Below are 20,398 nucleotides of genomic sequence, written 5' to 3'. Positions count from 1 at the left end.
ACAGTGGTGTGCTGTAATAGTCTTCTGTACGCTAGAGAACAGTCTCAGGTGAATAAATACACACCAAAAGCTGTAGTGTATGAGAGGTAATGTCCATAAGTGTAATAAGAGGTCTCATAACACCTGTCCACAGAAGAGTCTCTCTGAAAGCCTCAGGCGTTGGTAAGAAGGTGAGCGACTGTAGTGGAGCCTGAGATTGTTTGGAGAGTGCACACCCACACCCAGCTGTGCTCCTGAGTTCAGGCTTGTTTGATATGCCAGAGTGTTCAGAAGGAATCACATCTATTAGAGCAGTGGCAGAGACGTTTATCTGCCTTCTGACATTGGTCCTGACAGTGAACCTGAAATTTATATTTTGCTTGGCTCAAAACTCTGATGTAGATCTCGTTGTAGTTGGGGACTGCCCAGACTCTGTGAGGAGCTGGTGGGAGGTGCGTGCACATCTGGGCACCAGCATTTTCACCTGCTACTCAAAGGGATCCCTGTCAGCTCCAGCTCCAGCTGTGGGGACTTCTCGACCACAACAGGTTTTTTGAGTCCCTCTGAAACTTTCCCTGCGTCCTCTGCAGATCTATAGAGCTAGGCTCCCCCATCAGTCTTGGAGCAACACCTCAGTCTAAGAGCGCCCCTGAGTACTGAAATGTCTGCAGTGGTCACAGACTTAGGAAATACACATCTGCCTGCTTAGAATTTCTGAACAGGTTAAGGGAAGAAGGGTAGCACAAAGAAAGCCATACTGACAGAGACTGAAATAACACCTAATTCTTCAATGAGAAGACAACATCTCACGTCTCAAAGCATCAGAAACAAGCAGTGAAATATGACCTCACCAAACAGACAAAGTAAGTTGTCAGTGATAGACCCCAGAAGAATGGAAGACTCTGTCAAAAAATTTCAAAGTAGTTTAAGAAATCTTCACACGGGGCCTAGAGAGATGGTTCCATGGTATAGAACACTTGTTGCTCTTGCAGAGGACCTGGCTTCAGTTCCGAGCACCCACATGGTAGCTCTCAACTATCCATAGCCCCAGTTTCAGGGGATCTGACACCCTTTTCTGACCTCTGCAGACACTAGGCATGTATGTGGTGCACAGACACACATGCAGGCAGAACACTCATATACATAAATATATCTTAAACAATTTTTTTTAAAGGAAGCTTAACTAGCCTTAGTAAAAACAATTCAGAAATCTATTAGAAAATTTTAAAGGAAAGATGGAAATACTACTTTAAAAATCAAACAAAAATTATGCAGCTAAAAATATAACGAATGAAATGAAACCTCTAGTAGAGAACACCAGCAGTGAATCAGACAGCTTATTTAAACATACATAGTCAGTCAGGAGAGGAAACTAAAGAGGAATGAAAGAGGTTTAAGGGATTTGTAGAATAACATCAAAAAGTTATTTGAGTTAAAAAAAAAAGTTAAATGAGTTATTTGAGTTCATGAAAGAATAGAAGAAGACAGGGAATAAAAGGTAAGAAATTATAGGGGTGGAGATATAACTCAGCTGGTAGAATGCTTGCTTAGCATGCCCCAAACTTTGACTTTTATCCCAGGCACTGTGTAAAGCGGATATGCTGACTCATGCCTACAATCTCAGCAGGTAAGAGGATCAAAATTTCAAGATCACCTTTGCTACATAGCAAGTTTGAGGCTTCCTAGGCCATATGAGACTGTCAAAAGAGAAAGAAAAAAATATATAGCAGGGCTGGATATGTAGCTTTGAGGTAGGGCACTTAACTTTCACAAGTTAACGATCACAAGTTAATGATCAGTCTTTAGCAACACACACACACACACAGAGGAGGAGAAGGGAGAGAAGAAATTATAGCAGAAAACTTCCTAAATCTGTAGAGAGAATATTAAAGTAGGAGATCACAAATCAGATTCAGTCCAAATTTAAATATCAAAAGACATGTAATTGATGTGGGATTCCCCTCTGTATGCTGTGAATACCGTTGATTAATAAAGAAACTGGCTTGACCTGATAGGGTAGAACAAAGCTAGGTGGGGAAAACTAAACTGAATGCTGGGAGAAAGAAGGGCAGAGTGAGAGAGAAGCCATGTAGCCCTGCCAGAGACAGACACTGGACAGAACTTTGCCAGTAAGCTACTGCCATGTGGTGATACATAGATTAATGGAGATGGGTTAAACTAATATGTAAGAGCTAGCCAATAAGAAGCTAGAGCTAATAGGCCACACAGTGATTTAATTAATACAGTTTCTGTGTGGTTATTTGAGGGTCTGGGTTGCTGGGAAACAAACAAACGGCCTCTACTACACATAATCTAATTGTCAACAGACAAAATATCTTAAAAGAAGTAAGTAGCATAAAGTGGACTCTTAATATACCTCAGTGAACTTCAACAGAAACCTTATAAGCCAGAGAATAAGGTAATAGATTAGAATGTTTTTTTTTAAAAAAAATACCTACCAATCAAGAAAAGCAATCTTACAAAAATGGGGCAATAGTAAGAACTAATAAAAGCTGAAGAATTTGCCTGTCTTACAAGAAGTGCTAGGAGAGTCTATATAAACAGCAGAAAAGGACATCAGTGAGTAACTTAAACGTCTGAAGGTATACAAGTCACAAATACAGTATACAGTTAAATTTAGGATTTCCCTGTGATATATAGTGAGCTATAAGTATAAGTTAATTAGGTCTAGTATGAAGGATAAAAGACAAAGCTATTAAAGTAATGGTAATTATAATAATTATGTGGATAATAAAATATAAATTGTGACATCAGAAATTTAAAATTTAGGAAGGGAAAAAGTTAAAATATGAAGTTTTTTTTTAGCTGGGCAGTGGTGGTGTATGCCTTTAATCCTGGCACTTGGAAGACAGAGACAGTAGAGTCCGAGGCCACTGTGGTCTACAGAGTGAGTTCTAGGACAGCCAGGGATACACAGAGAAACCCTGTCTACAAAATTAAAAATCAAAATGATTTTTTTTTGCTTTCTTCTATGTGGCCAAACTGGGTTTTTAATCTGTTTACACAAGCTATTATAGTTGTAAGACATTCTTGGTAGTTTCATAGTAGCCATAGAGCAAAAAAAAAAAAAAATCTTAATTAATACACTAAAAATAAAATACATGGAGTTGGAATATACCAGAGACAAGTCACTACCCCAAAGAAAGAGAATACTTGAAGAAAAATATATACAAAACTACTATAAAAGAATTAAAATATAGTAACAAGTACTTATTTATCAATAGTTATCTTGAATGTAAATTGATTAATCTCTCCAATTAAAAAGCACAGAATAGCTAAATGATTACGAAACAAAACTGGGAATTGTATGTTGCCTCCAGCTGAGCCAGTCTGTGGACATGGATCCTGAAAGGAGTAGCTGCACTAAGCTCAGCCAGAATACTTGAGTCAAAATTATAAGACGAGGCAAAGATGCTCATTACATAATAATAAGCAGGGCAATTCAACAGTCACGAATGCATATACAAGTCAGACTATAATGCAGCTACTTTTAGCAATTGTCAGACTATCCAGGAAAAAAAAAAACAAAAACAAAAAAAAAAACAAAACCGAGCAGATCTAAATTGCAGAATAGACCAAATGAACCTAACAGACACTTACAAAACAGTACACCCAACAGCTACAGAACACATTATGTTCCTCGCCGCACATGGAACATTCTCCAGGACAGAGCACATGTTGGCCCACAAAACAAGCCTTAACAATTCAAGACTGAAATGATTTTAAGTATATTTCTGATAAGAATGGTGTAAAACTACAAATAAATAACAGGAAAAATGTTAGGAATTCTACAGATATGCAGAAGCTAAGGTATATGCTAATAAATAAAGAGTGAATTAATGAAAATAAAATAGAAACACAGCATATGAAAACCTAGAGGGAACAGCAAAGCCATTCAGAAAAGATGAGCTCAAGTAACCCTAACACTGCATCCTAAAAAAGAAAAACAATAGACCCTAAAAATAATGAACATAAGGAGATAATAAAGACCAGAGCAGAAACAATGGAATAGAGACAAATGCATATGATCAGTTAAATGAAGATGAATTACAACTGACACAGTGATACAAAGAATCATAAGGAACTTTTCTGGTTGTTTTTGGGTTTTGAGACAGGGTTTCCCCCTGTAACCTTGACTGTTCTGGAACTCCATCTGTAGACCAGGCTAGCCTTGAACTCAGAGAACCACCTGTCTCTGCCTCCCGAGTGCTGGGAAAAAGACGTGCCCATCACCTGGTCATAAGGAACTGTTATGAATAGTTATGTTCCAACAGAGGGGATAAAATAGAAATACACAAATTTCTGGACACATAGCTTATTGTTAAAATGGCATCTCCAGTCATTAGGGCGAAGGTAAAATATTTTTATAATTGATGCTAGAAAAATAATTGATAAAATAATTGACTATGTACCTTGCATCATACACAAAAATAAATTCTCAGTTGATCAAAATAATAAACATAAAAACCAAAATATTACAAATGCTGAAAGAAAATGTGTGAATTTATGTCCAGCATTTTGGAAAGGCTTTCTGTGATTTAAATACAGGTGTAAGGAAAGATGGACAAATTGAGCTACACATCTGGCCAGGTGCAGTGGGGCACACATGTAATTCCAGCCACTTGAGAGCTTGCCTGAATACAGAGTGTGAAGTAAACCTTCACAATTTAGGCTCTGTCTTGAGCTACAGTTTCTTTTGGCTTGGGATGCTCAGGGGTAGAGCATCTACCTAGCATAAACATAGCCTTTGCATCAATCCCCAGCACTACCAAAAGAGGGACTTTCAGTTAGCATGAAATAAAATATATGGACTATTGACACAATATTTGTTATAAAAGTCCTACGTAACTACAAAATTTTATTAGCTAGGCTTACAAAGTCCACTTTTGAGCCAGAACATTGAAAATGTCTTCTGTGCCTTTCTGTACATAGCTCTGTAATTGTTTCCTAGATATATAAATTGTATATAAAATATTTTATAAAGGAACCTGAGTTCGAATTCCTTCCTTATTACTTAATAGTGCTATGACATTTGTGAACCTTCATTGTCAGTGAACTGCATGAAGTCCAGATGGTAACTGATAATGGTTCTGTGAAGACGAAAGGGCCTAGAGCATTTGTAGTGGTCAGCATACTTAGCATAGCATAAAACTTCAGTGCATAGAACTATTTATTGTAGGAGAGACAGCCCAAAGCGGCCACCAGCGTCTGAGGTGCTCCTTTGGATCATTAGATCTGTAGACTGTAGACCACAGAAAGAATTAGACTGAGTCAGAAAGAAGCAGCGTTAGTTATTAATTATTTACACATAGAGACTGCAGTACACTTCCTCAAAAAAGTTCTCAAAAGAGAACATTCAGGTGTCTGACAGTAGTTTTAGATATATGATATTGTGGCTCTTTAAATTATATGGCTAGGTTTTGTGGATCAGAGGAGTACAAGAGAGTGCTAAAGGAAGCTGACCAACTATGCACATGAAAGCTGGTCCTGAGTACCCAGTAAACTTTATAGAAAAATAGAGTATTGTTAATCTAGTAAACTACTTAGTAGGGAGAATTTTAGAAAAATTATACTGTGCTTACTTTTGTTTTTTCAATGCCAAAATCCTCAGTCAAAGCACTAACTCAGCATCGTCTGTGTCCTGTATCACAAGAACTTATAGACTTAGTTTTCCTCAGGACTTAGTACTTAATGTCTTACTGTCTTCTGAAGTCACTCTGGCCCCCAAATAATTTCTTGCTAATCCTTTTATTTGCCTGTCTTAATTTCAGTGGTGGGGATGGGCTCCTGGTGTTTCCACATGACTCTGAAGTATGAAATGCAGGTGAGTAATGGCAAAAGAAAGTGGTTGTTTCAGTTTAGAGACACCTCCAAATTGAGAAAAGAACACATAAGTAAAGGATGATGGGGGGGAGGCTTGTCTTCTTGAAGTTTTTCCCTTCAGGTCAAAGGACTCAAATTGACCGTATAAAGAAGTAGTATGGCTTTCTGTATATGCCAATTCTGGGCAGACACATATAACTTTAAAACAGCATTAGCTGTTACATGGAGGTGTTCTAAAAAGTAGTAAGCTATTCACGAAAACATATTCTTCGGTGCCTCCAGTCTTTGGTGTGAAGAGTTTATCTAGCTAGTCATTTGAACCTGTTGGCTTATCATCTCTAACGAGACAGGGTTACACTACAGGTTAGTGTAGACTGGCCGTTCTGAAATTCAGACCTGGTTATTTTGTATGCCAACTACAGAGGACCCAGGTTTGGTTCTCGGCACTCACATGGCAGCTCAACAGCCATCTGTAACTCTAGTTCCGGGGATCCAAAAACTCTTTCAAAACATACACATGGTACTAAGTACATGAAACCAAAATGCTTACACAAATAAAATAAATGTTTTTTAAAAACTGGACAAAAAGATTTTTTTGGGGGCGCCATTCTGTTGTAGGGAGCTGCGGGCCTCTTCCCACAGCCCAGCTCCTGGCCGCTTGGCTAGCTTATACCCCAAAATAACAACACACAAATTGTATTCTTTTAAACACTGCCTGGCCCATTAGTTTCAGCCTCTTAACCCATTTCTAATAATCTATGTAGCACCATGAGGTGCGCTTACCAGGAAAGATTCAGCATGTCTGACCTGGTGGCTGGCTGCATCGCGTCTGCCCTGGAGAGAGCTGCATGGCGTCTGAGCTCACTTCCTCTTCCTCCCAGCATTCTGTTCTGTTTACTCCACCTATCTAAATTTTAACCTATCAGGGCCAAGGCAGTTTCTTTATTTAACCAATGACCTTCCTCCATCAATAAGTGATAAGATGCAGACTGGTGAGACAGGACAAAGAAAGGTGCTTGCCGCCAAGCCCAGCCACCTGCGTTTATGCTTATGATCCTTTTGGTGGAAGGAGAGAGCCAACTTCCAGACATTGTCCTCCAGCTCCACATGTGTGCAGTTACATGCATGCCCAACAGTGCCCTCTCTCTGCTCTGTAATAAGTAAGTAGGTGCTGGTACAATGTTTCAGTCAGTAAAGCACTTGCCTTGCAAGTGTGAGGACCTGGGTTTGAGTCCCAAAGTCCACACAAAAGTGCCAAGAATGGTAGCTTATGCTTGCCGTCCCAGGCAGCAGGCAGATCTGGTGCTTTGTGGCCATCAGGTTTGCCCCATTCAACCAGCTCCAGCTCAGTCAGAAACAAGATTTGAGTGCCTGAGGAAAAACACTTAAAGGGTGACCACTTGCCTCCACGAGTGTGCACACACACACACGCGCACACCAAATGAGCGAATACTTATATTTCTGTAAATGTAGTCCTTTTAAATAAGCCACAGACATCTGGAGTCCATGCCTTTCTCCTGAGCTGCAGATCTGTACGTCTCATTACCTGATGGGCATTTCTAATATCTGAGAACGCTGAAATGGTTCACAACCTCCTTCACCTGCACTACTGTATCCTGAATTGTTAGGCAAGAAGCTTGATGTATCATTTTTAGCTTCTTTCTCCTTACCTTTCTATAAAATTAATAACAGCCGGGTGGTGGTGGCGCACACCTTTAATCCCAGCACTCGGGAGGCAGAGGCAGGTGGATCTCTGTGAGTTTGAGACCAGCCTGGTCTACAAGAGCTAGTTCCAGGACAGGCTCCAAAACCACAGAGAAACCCCGTCTCGAAAAAACCAAAAAAAAAAATTAATAACAAATATCTATTTATTTTACTTTCTAAATAGTTACCAAATCTGCACAGTTATAATTTATGGTTTTCTTGGCCTGGACTCTGCTCTCTGGGATAAGTCAGTCAGACTTCGATGTCTGTCTTAGAAGGGATGAAAGATAACTTTGATGGTTCAAAAACAACTAACAAGTAAGTTAGATGGTGGTGCATATATTAAATAATTAGCAAAAGAAATTAAATAAGAATTAATAATCGGTACTGAGCACTAGGAATTTTATTTTGACGTCCATAACTAGCTGTACTATGCTCACACTTTGTCTCTCTGCTTCATGTAGCTGTTGGATGAGCTCCCCATGATTTACAGCTGCTGTGTATTTGTGTACTGCATGTGAGTACTGACATTTGAAATTCAATTCCTTGTGGGTTTTGATCTAATTACATTACTAGGATACGTAATGTAAAAGATTAAAAAAATTGTGACATTAGTGGAGAGTTTAGTTTCTGGGAAGCTACAGTAATCTCAGAACCCTAAATGCCAGTTTAGATAGTATCCTAATTTGACTTAAATAGGCATTGTGACTTCTCTTGAGTGAAGAATGTGTCCAAATTGTGCCATAAAAGTTTTGGAGCAGTTTCTCTATACTGTAGTATGAGTGGTTTCTTTTTTAGTTACTGCGTTTAAAAAATATTAGTTTTATTTTATGTGTGTGAGCATTTTGCCTGCATGTATGTCTGTGCGCCATGTGCATGCCTAGTATGAGAAGGCCAGAAGAGGGGATTGAATCCTCTGGAACTGGAGCTATGGAGGGTTGTAAGCCAGCACGCATGTGCTAGGAACTGGATCCAGGTTTTCTACAGGAGTAACGAGCACTCTTAGTGGCTGAGCCAGCACCAGTTTCCTTTATTGTTCTTGTTGATTAGTGTGTGCATGCTTGCGTGTGTGCATGTGTGTGCGCATGTGTGTGTACCACAGTGTACATGCCGGGGTCAGAAGTGGGTTCTCCTCCCAGCCTGGTAAACTGAGACTGAACGTTGTCTTCAGGCTGAACCATTTCATTAGCTCATGAACTGTTTCTTGATAAAAGCTTACCCGAAAAGTGAAGTAACTCATAGTTATTAGTTGTTTGAGAATTTCATACACTGCATTTTGATCATCTGTTGCCCCTTCCCTGAACTCTTCTAGATCTATTCCTATCTCCCTAACTACCCAATTTCATGTTCTATTTTTATTATTATTATTGTTATTATTATTATTATTTTAACCTATCAGGTCCACTTGTGTTGATCAGCTGCTCTTGGAAGTGGGGCTTTCTCTAAGACAGTGCAGGTGACGTACCAGTGGCCATACCATTACAGAATCCAGACTGTCTCTTTCCCAGCAGCTCCTCAGCCGTGATGGGGCTTTGTGACACCCCCCCCCCCACACACACACAGACTGTCTCCAGATTTCCACTAATGACGACAGTAGGTGCTGAGCTGGCTTTATACACAAGAAAGTAAAGCACGAGAAATTCAGCAACCTGCTCAAGGATTTGAGTGTATCTTCATTAATAACCATGTCAGGCATACATTATATTATACAGGTTCACAGTCTCTGAAGGACACTAAAATATCCCTGGAAAGAGCCCATGATAGAAAATTACAAGGGTCATAATCTCTCTGACCCTGAATGGTTTTTGTTTTGTTTTGGATTGGTTTTAGGATGTTCTTTGACCATATCAAGTACTCAAAGCAGTCTAGACCTCCAGCTGTTTCTAAACCTGCTTGCCTTGTGTGCTTGCATCTGTGAAGCATGTGCTGGAAAGCCTTCGTGGTAAACATGGAAGGAGAAGGCAAAAGAGTCCAGTACTAACCCTGTGTGGACAGGGCCAGGATCAGAAAGCAGTGATAGCCTTCCTGGTGGTGATGTAAGACATGCCTCTTGTAAAGCTCTCCTTCATCCCTCTCCAGAAGAGGAAAAGAGGAAGAGCCCCAGTTCCCACATCACGGATGTGAAATACGCAGGAGGCTATAAAATCACTGTGACCTTCAGTTATACTCAGTCTGTGTGTTTGCTGCTCCACTGTCCTGACAGCCAGCAGCCGGGACAACACAGCTTACAAAAAGTTGGGTGCTCCTTCTGGAGGAAGTAGTGCTGTAGGAGGCCCTGAAATAACCACACAGAAACTGTATTAGTTAAATCACTGCTTGGCCCATTAGCTCTAGCTAATTCTTATTGGCTAACTCTTACATAATAATTTAACCCATTTCTATTAATCTATGTTTTGCCACAAGGCTGTGGCTTACCGGGTAAAGTTTCGGCATTTGCCTTCTTTCTCCCAGCATTCAGTTTAGTTTTCCCCACTTAAGTTCTGCCTTGCTATAGGTCCAAAGTAGTTTCTTTATTAATCAGTGGTAATCACAGCACACAGAGGGGAATCCCACATCAAAGTAGTTCTGAAAGCACCTTGATTTAAGACAAGTGGAAACCATCCAGTAAATCTTGGATATATATAAAAAAGTCAATGCATAAAATAAAGTGGTAACATTTGTGCATATGGGTGATTTGCCTATATGTATGACGTGTGCACCTCGTGTGTGCCTGTAGAGGACCGAGAAGGCATTGTATCCCCGGAACTGAAATTGTAGACAATTGTGAGCTGCCGTCTGATGCCTTTGAGAACATTCGATATAAGTTTCTCAGCTGTAGACAAAGCAAAAATGAAACTATAATTCATAAATACACTAACTTTTCTATCCAATTATAAAATCATATAATTTAAAAGTAAGATATTTGTATCATCTTCAGAGACATAAAACCATAGAATTTAAAGGTGAAGGAGCATAGAGACCTGTTCCAGTCTCCTTTCTTTACGGAGGAGATAAGCATGTAGTTCAGTGAGTAAAGTGAGAATGCACTGCTAGCTGTCTGCTCTAATGCAGTCCTCAAAGGTTGAGTGCTTACTGGCGGCCCGCTGCCCCCTCATGCTATCTCCTGTGCGTTGGGCACTGACCTAGTAGTTGTCTGCAAATATAGTAAGATTTCATCACTGTACATAAAGAATTCACAGTCTAGTTGGGGAGACACATAGGAAAACTAAGTATAATGTAATGCCTTTTTCTCTTTCTCCTCTTCTCAACAGAATTTCACTCTGCAGCCCAGGGCTGTCTTCCAGTCCTGGCCTCCTGAGTGCTGGGTAGCAAGCATGAGCTACCATGCCTAGCAGCACAGTGATCTCAGTAGCTGCATTCAGAGAGAGCATTGTTGTAGGATAACAAATGCACAAAGCTACTGGAGTTAAAGAGACTTCCCTTTTGTCAGGACACGAGGAAGCTGACCCTATAGAGGGAGTCCAGCCTTGGCTCCCTAGACCTGGAAAGGACTGTCTTTGTGCCTCTGTCTTCTTTATCCTGTCTCTCCGCATGGCTCCAAGTCTTTCTACCTACTTTATTTTTCTTTTCATTCAGGTTATTCCTCCGCTCATTCATTCCCTTGTTTGCTCACCTCGCTGCCTCCAGATATCAGCCGTAGACTATCTGATACCATATTTGACTCCATTTACTTAATTGACTTTGTTGTCTCTCCAACTTCATACATGCAGGAGAGAAATTTATTGTCTCAGCCGAAGTTACGTTACTCCTACTCATCCCGACAGCCTCTTGTAGTCTGTGTCCAGTTCAGTGTTTCTAACCCAAAGGGTGGGACGTAGAGACAGAGAGTACTGTTGGATCACAAGAGTTGTTCCTGGTTATGCATTGTAAAGTAAATTTCTTTCTCTCTTATTTTAAAGGTTTGAATGTTTCAAGACAAAGAGCTCAATAAACTACCATCTGCTTTTTACCCTAGTCCTATTCAGTCTAATAGTAACCACGGTAAGTCATACTTAGTCTCCAGTAAACTGTACCGTGTAGGAGATTGGAGTAGTTAGCTTCCAGTGTGGGTGTCAAGCTGTGCAGACTGAGATGTTTTTATGCAATTGGGATGTCTTATTTTTAGTCTTTGCACCTTTATTTCCTTTTCAAAAATTACTTTTATATTTATTTATTTATTTATTTTTTGTTTTGTTTTTCGAGACAGGGTTTCTCTGTAGCTTTGGAGCCTGTCCTGGAACTCCCTTTGTAGACCAGGCTGGCCTTGAACTCACAGAGATCCGCCTGCCTCTGCCTCCCGAGTGCTGGGATTAAAGGCGTGCGCCACCACCGCCAGGCCAAAAATTACTTTTAATTAAAAAAAGCTTTGAAAAGTTTGTTTTTAGATTCTATTTTTTGTGTGTATTTGAGTGCTCTGTCTATATGTATGTGCACCATCTGAATGACTGATGCCTGCAGAGGTCAGAAGATATTAGATCCCCTGGAGTTTCAGGTGGTCATGAGCCACCGTGTAGGTGCTGGGAACTGAATCTGGGTCCTCTGTAAGAGCAGCAAGTGCTCTTAATCAATGAGCCGTCTCTGCAGTCCCCAAATTAACTGTTTAGTGTGTGTGTGTGTGTGTGTGTGTGTGTGTGTGTGTGTGTGTTTAGATAAAGAAAAGGTTGAAAAAGTAAATCCTTAATAGCGATGGGGGAAAATTGTTTTTCTCAAGGATGAACTTACTCCCTCTTTCTTGTTAAAAACAAGAAGTGAGGTTTTCCCCGTTGGCCATACTATGACTTTTCTTTGGAAATCTGTGTCAGGTACTAGAAATACAAGTGACTAAGAACCCCTTGGTATCCATGAGGGAACTCATTCTACTAGGGATCAAAGATAATGACTGCGAGAATAAAGGGGGAGCCCGTCCTATAGTGATGTGAGAAGAGGATCAGTTAGGACATCATACATGTGTGTATCTTTTGTCTTTAGGAGCCATCTTTAAACGCTAACTGTGGGACTGGAGGGACGACTCAGTGGTTAGCGTGCACACCGCTGTCAGGGGCTCACAGACCCGTTTCTCTAACGGTAGATGGATCTGTTGCCTTCACAGCACCTGCACTCGTGTGCAGGCATGTTCACATGTGTGCACATGCAGACAAATAATTAAGCATTATAAAAACAAATTGCTTTAAAATTTAATTTACTCTTGAAGCCAAGATGATGGTGTGTGCTTGTTATCCCAACACCTGGCGCCTAAAACGAGGATAAGAACTTTGAGGCCATCCTGAGCCACATCGTGTGTTCTAGGCCAGCGTCCGCTCTGACTTGTCTCAGCATGCCCCCACTTCCTTCATAACTTTAATTAAAAAAATACTGCTTGATGAGGATCACACATGGGTTTGAGGCCATCCTGGGCTACGTAATGTTTTGTTCTGAGCTTAGAACTTTAAAAACAAAAACAAAGATTCCTGCCTGAACCAGGCATGAAGGCTTGAGGCTGTCCTGGGCTACGTCAAAAGACTGTGTCTGAGGAAGGAAAACAGAACCAGAGAAAAATACTGTTTGAGTCGGTCAGGGAAGCTTCAGGGGAGTCTCTAAGTTAGATGTTAACTATGAGCGGGTTTTCAGGCCTCTGGGCAACAGTGTGACAAGCATTTTTAGTCTTTTGTATTTCCGTACACACAGACCTTAGAATAGCAAAGTGAATTGCTCTTTTTTGAACATTACCATGTGCCAGGTGTTTACTGAATGCTTTGCCTTGATTGTCCAATTAAGTTATCAAGGGGACAATTGAGAGAGGTTTTATGTATGTAATTGCCCTATGGTAGGGGAAGTAGTAAATGGATCTAGTGAATGAGACAGTCTGTCAGGTGATAACGTCCCATATGTGCTGTGCTTAAAAGATTAAATTTGTTCTCTAAGTAGTATTGATCCATAAAGTAGAAAAATGTAATCAGACAAGTTTTAGAAAAATTATGTGTTACAGAAGATAGATTAAAGGAGTCTGGAGATTAAATACAGGAACCTTTCATACTTCATAAAATTTGGGACTAAGATTGAAGTACTGTAACTGTGGTGAGGATGTAAAGAAGCAGCTGTGCCCAGTCTGGGATGTGTGGCCTATTGACTAGAGAGGGTAGAAGGGGAACAAAGACAGAACCTGTAGCCATGTAAGTCATGTGCATGCCTGTAGTCCCAAGGCATGGCATCCCAAGTTTGAAGCTAACATAGACTACACAGCAAGACCTTCTTTTAAAATTAAAACATAGAGCCAGCATGTTGGAACAGTCTATAATCCCAGAACTCAGAAGGCAAGGGCAAGAGGATCATGAGTTAAAGGCCATTTTTTTTCTACATAGCAAATTCAGGGCCAGGCTACATGAGTCTTAAAATATAAAAATTAAATTTCTGGATGGTGGTGGCACACAACTTTAATCCCAGCACTCAGGAGACAGAGGCAGGCAAATCTCTGAGTTCAGGGCCAGCCTGGTCTATTGTGGGGAAAGAACTGACAGCTGCAAGGTGTCCTCTGCTTTGCAGATTGAACTACGAACATCTTGTTCAGAAAAGATAGTAAGCGTATGCTGTGATGTAGGAAGGAATAAACTTGGTTTATGATATGTTGAGTTGAAGTATCCAGTATTAGCGATACTGGAGGCTTAACAGGTAGGTAGGTGGACTAAAGGTACAGATCTGGGAGTTGTTTGGGGTGTAGGTTGTATCAGAAATACGGAGACCTGTGAACTGGTACCAAAGTAAAACACACCGTTCAGACTAAAAAGATACAACCCTATGGAATGCAGACATTTGAGGACCATGGAGAACTATAGCCAGCCAAGGAGACTGAAAACAGACACCAGAGACACAGGAAAGACAAGAAAGCCTCATGTCACAGAGTACAAACTAGATGTGAACAGTAAACAGGGAGGATGGCAAGATGGCTTAGCAAGTAGAGGTGCTTGCCTTGAGACCTGACTACTTGAGTTCAACTCCCAGAACCCATGGGATGGAAGGAGAGAATTCACCCTCATAAGCTGCACTCTGATCTCACCTCGTGATGTCATATGCATACAATGAAGAAATGTAAAAACAAAAGCAGCTATTGGTTGTCTCTGAGTAGATAAGAAAAGGGAAGCATAACAACCTACTAAAGGAAACTGTCAGATGTTAAGATGGTAAACAATATTCACTGTTTCCCGAGTCCTGTGTTCCTTTGCCTAAACTCTGTACTGGTTAATAATGGAAGAATCCTACAACTACAGAAATTAAAAGAAGGCATGCCCTTGTTCTAACAGAGGGAATAAGTCAAGAATGCTAGCTAAGTTTATCTAGCAAGTTGGCATCAAAATCAAGATTAGACCCATTTGTAAGCTAAGAAGCGAATCAAGCAAGCTTTGGAATCAGTTGGATATGAGTTTGGATCTAATATTTTTACTTAGTGCTCTCTCAGCTTTAGTTTTTCTTATGATAAAAATAAAGATAAAATAGAACATTTTTATACTAGTTATAATATTAATATCTGGCACATAATAAGGACTCCATAATTCTTGGCCTAGAAAAGAGAGTGTTGAAGAGACATATCCTTAAGCCTGGCCTGTTGGTGATCACCTATAATCCCTGCACTCAAGAGATAGAGAGGCAGGAGGATTGTGAGTCCAAGGCTAACCTAAGACACATAATGAGTTCCAGTTAGTATTTTGAAGGAAAGACACAAATTAGACACATTCTCTTTATTAAATTTATAGTTAACAAGAAATGTTTCAGTCAAAACCCTTTGACTACTTACAGGAAATAATTGTCTTTTTATAGTAAAAAAAACATTTCAGAAATAAATTTTTAGCTAAGTTTTAAAACTATATGAAGTTTCATTAGATGATTACATTAAATGAAGATGTAAAGATATCTAAGCTCAGTTCTGGACAGCAAGGAGATTACCAGCTTACAGGAAAGCAGCAAACCAGTAGAATGCCATAGGTAGCAGTTCTCAGCTTGTGGGTCGTCACCCCCACATATCTGATAGCCTGCATATTAGATACTTATATTACATTTTATATCAGTACCAAAATTGCAGTTATGGAGTAGCAACTAAAGAGTTTTATGTTGGTGGTCCCCACAGCATGAGGAACTGTGTTGAGGGTCACAGCGTTAGAAGGTCACTGCCGTAGAGCTTATAGGTAGGTGGTGAGTGGTGGCTTCTGTTGGAAATGGAAGAGATCAGAAAAGACTCGAAGGAGGAATAGTCTGTGTTGAATTTTCAACAGTACTTGTGAGTTGTGGAGGATTTCTGAACAGTGACGAGCAGTGTTTCAGATGCAGAAGGCTGAAGGTGACAACGCGTCAAAGCAGCTCTGCTCTGGAGACCAGAGGGAGGCCCGACAGGGAGACAGGAGCCTGAACTTGGTTGTGGTGGGGCAAGAGTCATTGAAGGGTTGTTTGAGTTTTGATTCCTTTGTGCTATGTCATTTAAAAGTGTGCTTCTGTAGACAATATGTGCATATTAAATCTTGCAAAGGCATTGAACTTAACACCCACAAGACTTGGGAGCCTGAAACTTGGGTTTGTGTAACTAAAGGTGTATCTAGGTAGTGAATAGTTGGGAGGCAGAAATGGGTACAAGGAATGTGTTTAAGTGGCTCCCTGCCTGATAATCTAGTGTGTCTAGATCCTTTCACGTAGCCTGGTATTCTCCATGCTGCGTCCTCCATTCTGCAGGTAAGCTCCAAGTCTTCTAAGTTAGGTGACGGTTGCTGAGACCCTGGAGCAAGTAAGTGAAGAGCTGGAAATTTGACTCTGATCCCTGACTACAGTATTCTTTCTGCTGGTACAGAGACTGTCGACATAATTTGTTTACCCTTCATGAATAACCTTGTATCCTCCACCCTCCTTGGTGGTGACCTAAAGACCAGTGCTGACGTAGTCCACCTCTGCCTGAATAGTTATTTCCTTGGCCGTGGCTAGGCTGGCTTGGGAGAAGCTGTCTGTCGGCGCTCGCCTTCCTGATTGGTTTTATGTAGCTGGGGTCTGGTTGGGATAACTTGGGGAAGGAGAGGGCTGGGGTCTGAAGAGTGGTTGGAATAGATTTATATCCCTTCCTTCACTTACGTTTCTAATAATATTTTTCAGATTTACCTAAAAGTAAAAGAGCCTATATTCCATCAGGTAATTTTTAAAAAGATTTATTTATTTCATGTTATTTATATGAGTGTTTTGCTTGCATGTATGTCTGTGTACCATATGCTTGCTTGTGGCCTGTGAAGATCAGGAGGTTATGAAGTTATGGTTTTCTTCCCCACATACAACAATAATGTGTACTGATAAAAGAGGGAGTAGGCTGGACTACCCGTGTCCATGGTGGTTCACACCCTCGGCCCAGAGGTTAACAATCAGGGAAGCTCGGTGTCCTCAGGTTGTGCCACACTAGTGTGCACACATGCAGACACACAAAGACAAGATAAATGCTTCAAGAGATTGGAACAGTGGCGTGCTCAGCTGGGCATGGAAAGTGTGTGTGCCTTCTGCCATACCTCCTCGTTCTCATCTGCATCCTTTGTACTGTTTTTTTTTTATAATAAACTACCATACAGTTGAACAAGCAAGCTGTTTCTCGCTGTTGGAGTTAGTTACAAATATAGAAAGAGATAGTTGGGCTTGGTGGTGCACACCTCTAATCCTAGCACTCAGGAGTCTGGAGCAAGAGGAGGTTTTAGAATTCGAGGTCATATTCCTCTTACTGGATTGCCTTGCAGAGCCATAATACAAGGGGAGGTGCTTAGTTCTACTGCAACTTGATATGCCATCTTTGTTGATACCCTTGGGAGGCCTGCCCATTTCAGAACAGAGGAGGATGGGGGGGGGCTGTGGTCAGGATGTAAAATAAAGTTAACTTAAAGAGCTTTGGAGCAATAATAATTAAAAAAGAACTTGAGGTCAATATTAATATGAGCTCATGGCTTAGATGCCATATTTAGAAAAGTCTACAATGAATTTAGTGTCCCCAGTGATAGTTGTCACGCTAGCTCCTGTCATAACTCACTGAGGGCACTGCAACATTTTAGTAAATCACGAAGACATGTGATTTACACAAACCCAAAGTTAAGGAAATTCCCCAAAGTAAGTTGACTATAACCTTTAAAATTATCAAAGTCATAGGTCAGAGAGTATGTGCCTATAATCCCAGAATTTGGGAGGCTAAGGCAAGAGGATTGCAAATTCAAGCCAACCTAGGCCATGTAACAAGATTCTGTGGGCCACAAAAGCTAAATTCATCAAACACAAGTAAAGAGTGAGGAGCTAGTCTGGAAAAAAAGACTTCAGAGAATATCCTAGCTTGATTCTGTCACTGCAATAAGAAACTTAAGAGAAAAGGTTTATTTCATCTTAGCATTTATAGTCTATCATTTAGGGAAGTCAAGGTAGGATCTCAAACAGGAACCTGGAGATAGGTGCTTAAGCTGAGAGTGTAAGATTTACTAGCTTCCTCCTCATGGATTGCTCAGCTTGCTTTTTTTTTTTCTAAGGCAGGCAGTGGTGATGCACACCTTTAATCCCAGCTCTTAGGAGGCAGAGGCAGACAAATCTTTGCGTTTGAGGTCAGCGTGGTCTACAGAGCAAGTTCCAGGACAGCCAGGACTACAGAGAAACCCAGTCACAATAAACAAAAAAAGAGAGCAATTATAATTTAATTCCCTTTCCTCCCTCCAAACTCTCTCATATACTCCTCCCACTCTCCTTCAAATTTATGGCCTCTTTTTACCAAAAGAGAGAGAGAGACTAATTGTTACTGCATGCATATACGCATATGTGTATACAATTATATTCCTAAATATAACATATTCGGTCTGTATATTGCTCCCTGTATATATGTTTTCAGAGTGATCAGTTGGCACCCGACAAGCTCTTCCTTGGGCACGCTGCTTCTCCCATTCCCAGCTTCCCTCGGTTGCCTGTGTTCTTTGTGTAAGCTTGAGGCCTCATGGGCTTTTTCCCGTCCAGTTTGGCATGTGCATTGCTGCCATCCTGGTCTAGCTCATATTTGGACAGTCATGTTGGTGAGACTTTATGGGTGTAGCTTCTGATATTACTAGGAGAGACAGTCTCACAGTAAATCCCTGGCTTTCTGACTCTTACAGTCTTTCCATCTCGTATGCAATATTTCCTGAGCCTTAGGGGCAGGAATTGTTTCGTAGATGTATCCATTGGGACTAGGATCCACAACTCTGCCTTTTTGATTGGCTGTGGTTATTGGAGGAGAATCTACACCCACTGCCTTAATCACAGCCTAATCCCTAACGGCAATCTATGAACATTTATTTTTATACTCACAAATAAGTGTAGTATTCAGCCCTCATCAAAGAACCTTCTCTTTGCAACAGATGGAGACTACTACAGAAAACCTCGGTTTGCTTTTTAATATAACTCAGGACCATCTGCTCAAGGGTTGCACCACCCACAGTGGGCTAGGCTCTCCCACATCAATCTTCAATCAAGAAAATGCCCTCCAGGCTTGCCTACAGGTCAATCTTATGGAGGCATTTTCTCAATTGAGGTTCTGCCTTCCCAGATGACTCCAGCTTATGTCAAGTTGACAAAAAACTGGCCAGCACAATTGAGAGGCGTGATAACTGAATGCATCTTTAATGTCCCGTGTAATATTTTGTTTGTTTTGTTTTGTTTGAGACGAGGTCTTGTCTTATAATGCAGTGCTAGCTCACCTGGAACTCACTGTGTAGACCAGGCTGGCCTCTGCCTCCTGAGTGCTGGCATTAAAGGCATCAGCAGCCATGCCTGGCTTATTTGTGTTTGGTTTTGCCTATTACAAATATTAAGGCAACTGTAACTTTTGATTAAGGTTGTTTAGTGTCATACCACGGTTATTGTAGTTCCCTGTGTTTGTACTTTGGAAATATAATAAAATGTCTTTAATGTTTAGTTATAGGTAAGTAATTAGAGAGGGGAGTAGTGAGGAAGGGAGACACAGAGAGAGATAATGAGGCAGAGTGTTGGCTGTTCTCGAGTCTGGGAACAGCTGTGCTAAGTGGTATTGATCCTCCTCTGTTCTGCAGCATTTGTTCTCACTGTCTGTTCTGGGTTGTGCTCTATTTAGAGAGGGTCTCACTGTATAGCTCAAGTTGTCTTCAAACTGGAGAAGCTTCTAGCTCAACCTTCCAGATGTAGGGAGTAGATGTGTACACCACACCCGCCTGTTTTCATTCTTCTAATGGTATCTTCTGGTGAATCTGATGTCTGAATTTTAAGATGAATGGTTAATGGGGCTGGAGTGAGAGTTCGGTGAGAATATCTGCCTAGCAGTCAGAAGGCCTTGGGTTCAGTCCCTAGCACATGAAGAAACAGAGAACAATGAACGAGTTGTCTGGTCTCTTGATGGTGACACACTATCCATTATTTGAAAACAGAAGTCTTAGCTAAACAAACACTCACCAGCTTGGAAATTTAAGAGTCTTGGTTTCTTGACACTTGATAAGTCATACAGAAATCTCTTCAGTCTTTAATCTTTTAATTTCTTGATTTATAAAAATAGTGAAAATGGGCCAGCAAAATGGTTCAGCAGGTAAACACTGTTGCGGTGCAAGCCTGACTACTGAATTCAGTCCCTGGTTCTCATGATGAGGGGGCACCTCTGCTCGCCTGCATGTCTCACACACAAACACCCAACAACAATAAATTACAAGCATTTTAAAGTGTTGAAAAGAAGCAAATGTATCATTTTTATAAGTGTCACGTGAAAACGATGTAGTTGTATTCAGCAAGCTTAATAGTCAGAATGATGCTAGCCATGCACAGGGCTAGAGAGAAAGCTCAGTGGGTGAGAACAATGGCTGCTCTGATGGAGAACTGGGTGCAGTTCCCAGCACCCACATGGCAGTCAGAACCAACCGTCTGTGACTCCAGTGCC

The 20,398-nt window shown here is 40.8% G+C and overlaps 1 protein-coding gene across 3 annotated transcripts in view; it reads left to right on the top strand.

Moving 5' to 3' along the window:
- Positions 1 to 20,398, top strand: part of Acer3 (alkaline ceramidase 3) — a 66,943-nt gene that overhangs the window by 27,519 nt on the left and 19,026 nt on the right. Inside the window, exons 3-6 of one of the 3 annotated variants that reach the window (XM_075952392.1) lie at positions 5,772 to 5,824; positions 7,992 to 8,044; positions 11,427 to 11,508; positions 16,609 to 16,644. In XM_075952392.1, the coding sequence (XP_075808507.1) occupies positions 5,772 to 5,824; positions 7,992 to 8,044; positions 11,427 to 11,508; positions 16,609 to 16,644 (224 nt within the window). The remainder of the gene's footprint in view (positions 1 to 5,771; positions 5,825 to 7,991; positions 8,045 to 11,426; positions 11,509 to 16,608; positions 16,645 to 20,398) is intronic. The other 2 variants (XM_075952393.1, XM_075952394.1) reach the window with 2 other exon arrangements.

This window comes from Microtus pennsylvanicus, chromosome 18 (assembly GCF_037038515.1).
Source record: "Microtus pennsylvanicus isolate mMicPen1 chromosome 18, mMicPen1.hap1, whole genome shotgun sequence".
In the NCBI taxonomy this organism is placed as follows: Eukaryota; Metazoa; Chordata; class Mammalia; order Rodentia; family Cricetidae; genus Microtus; species Microtus pennsylvanicus.
Note: the sequence above shows the minus strand (reverse complement) of the source record. Positions and strands in the feature narration are given on the sequence as shown.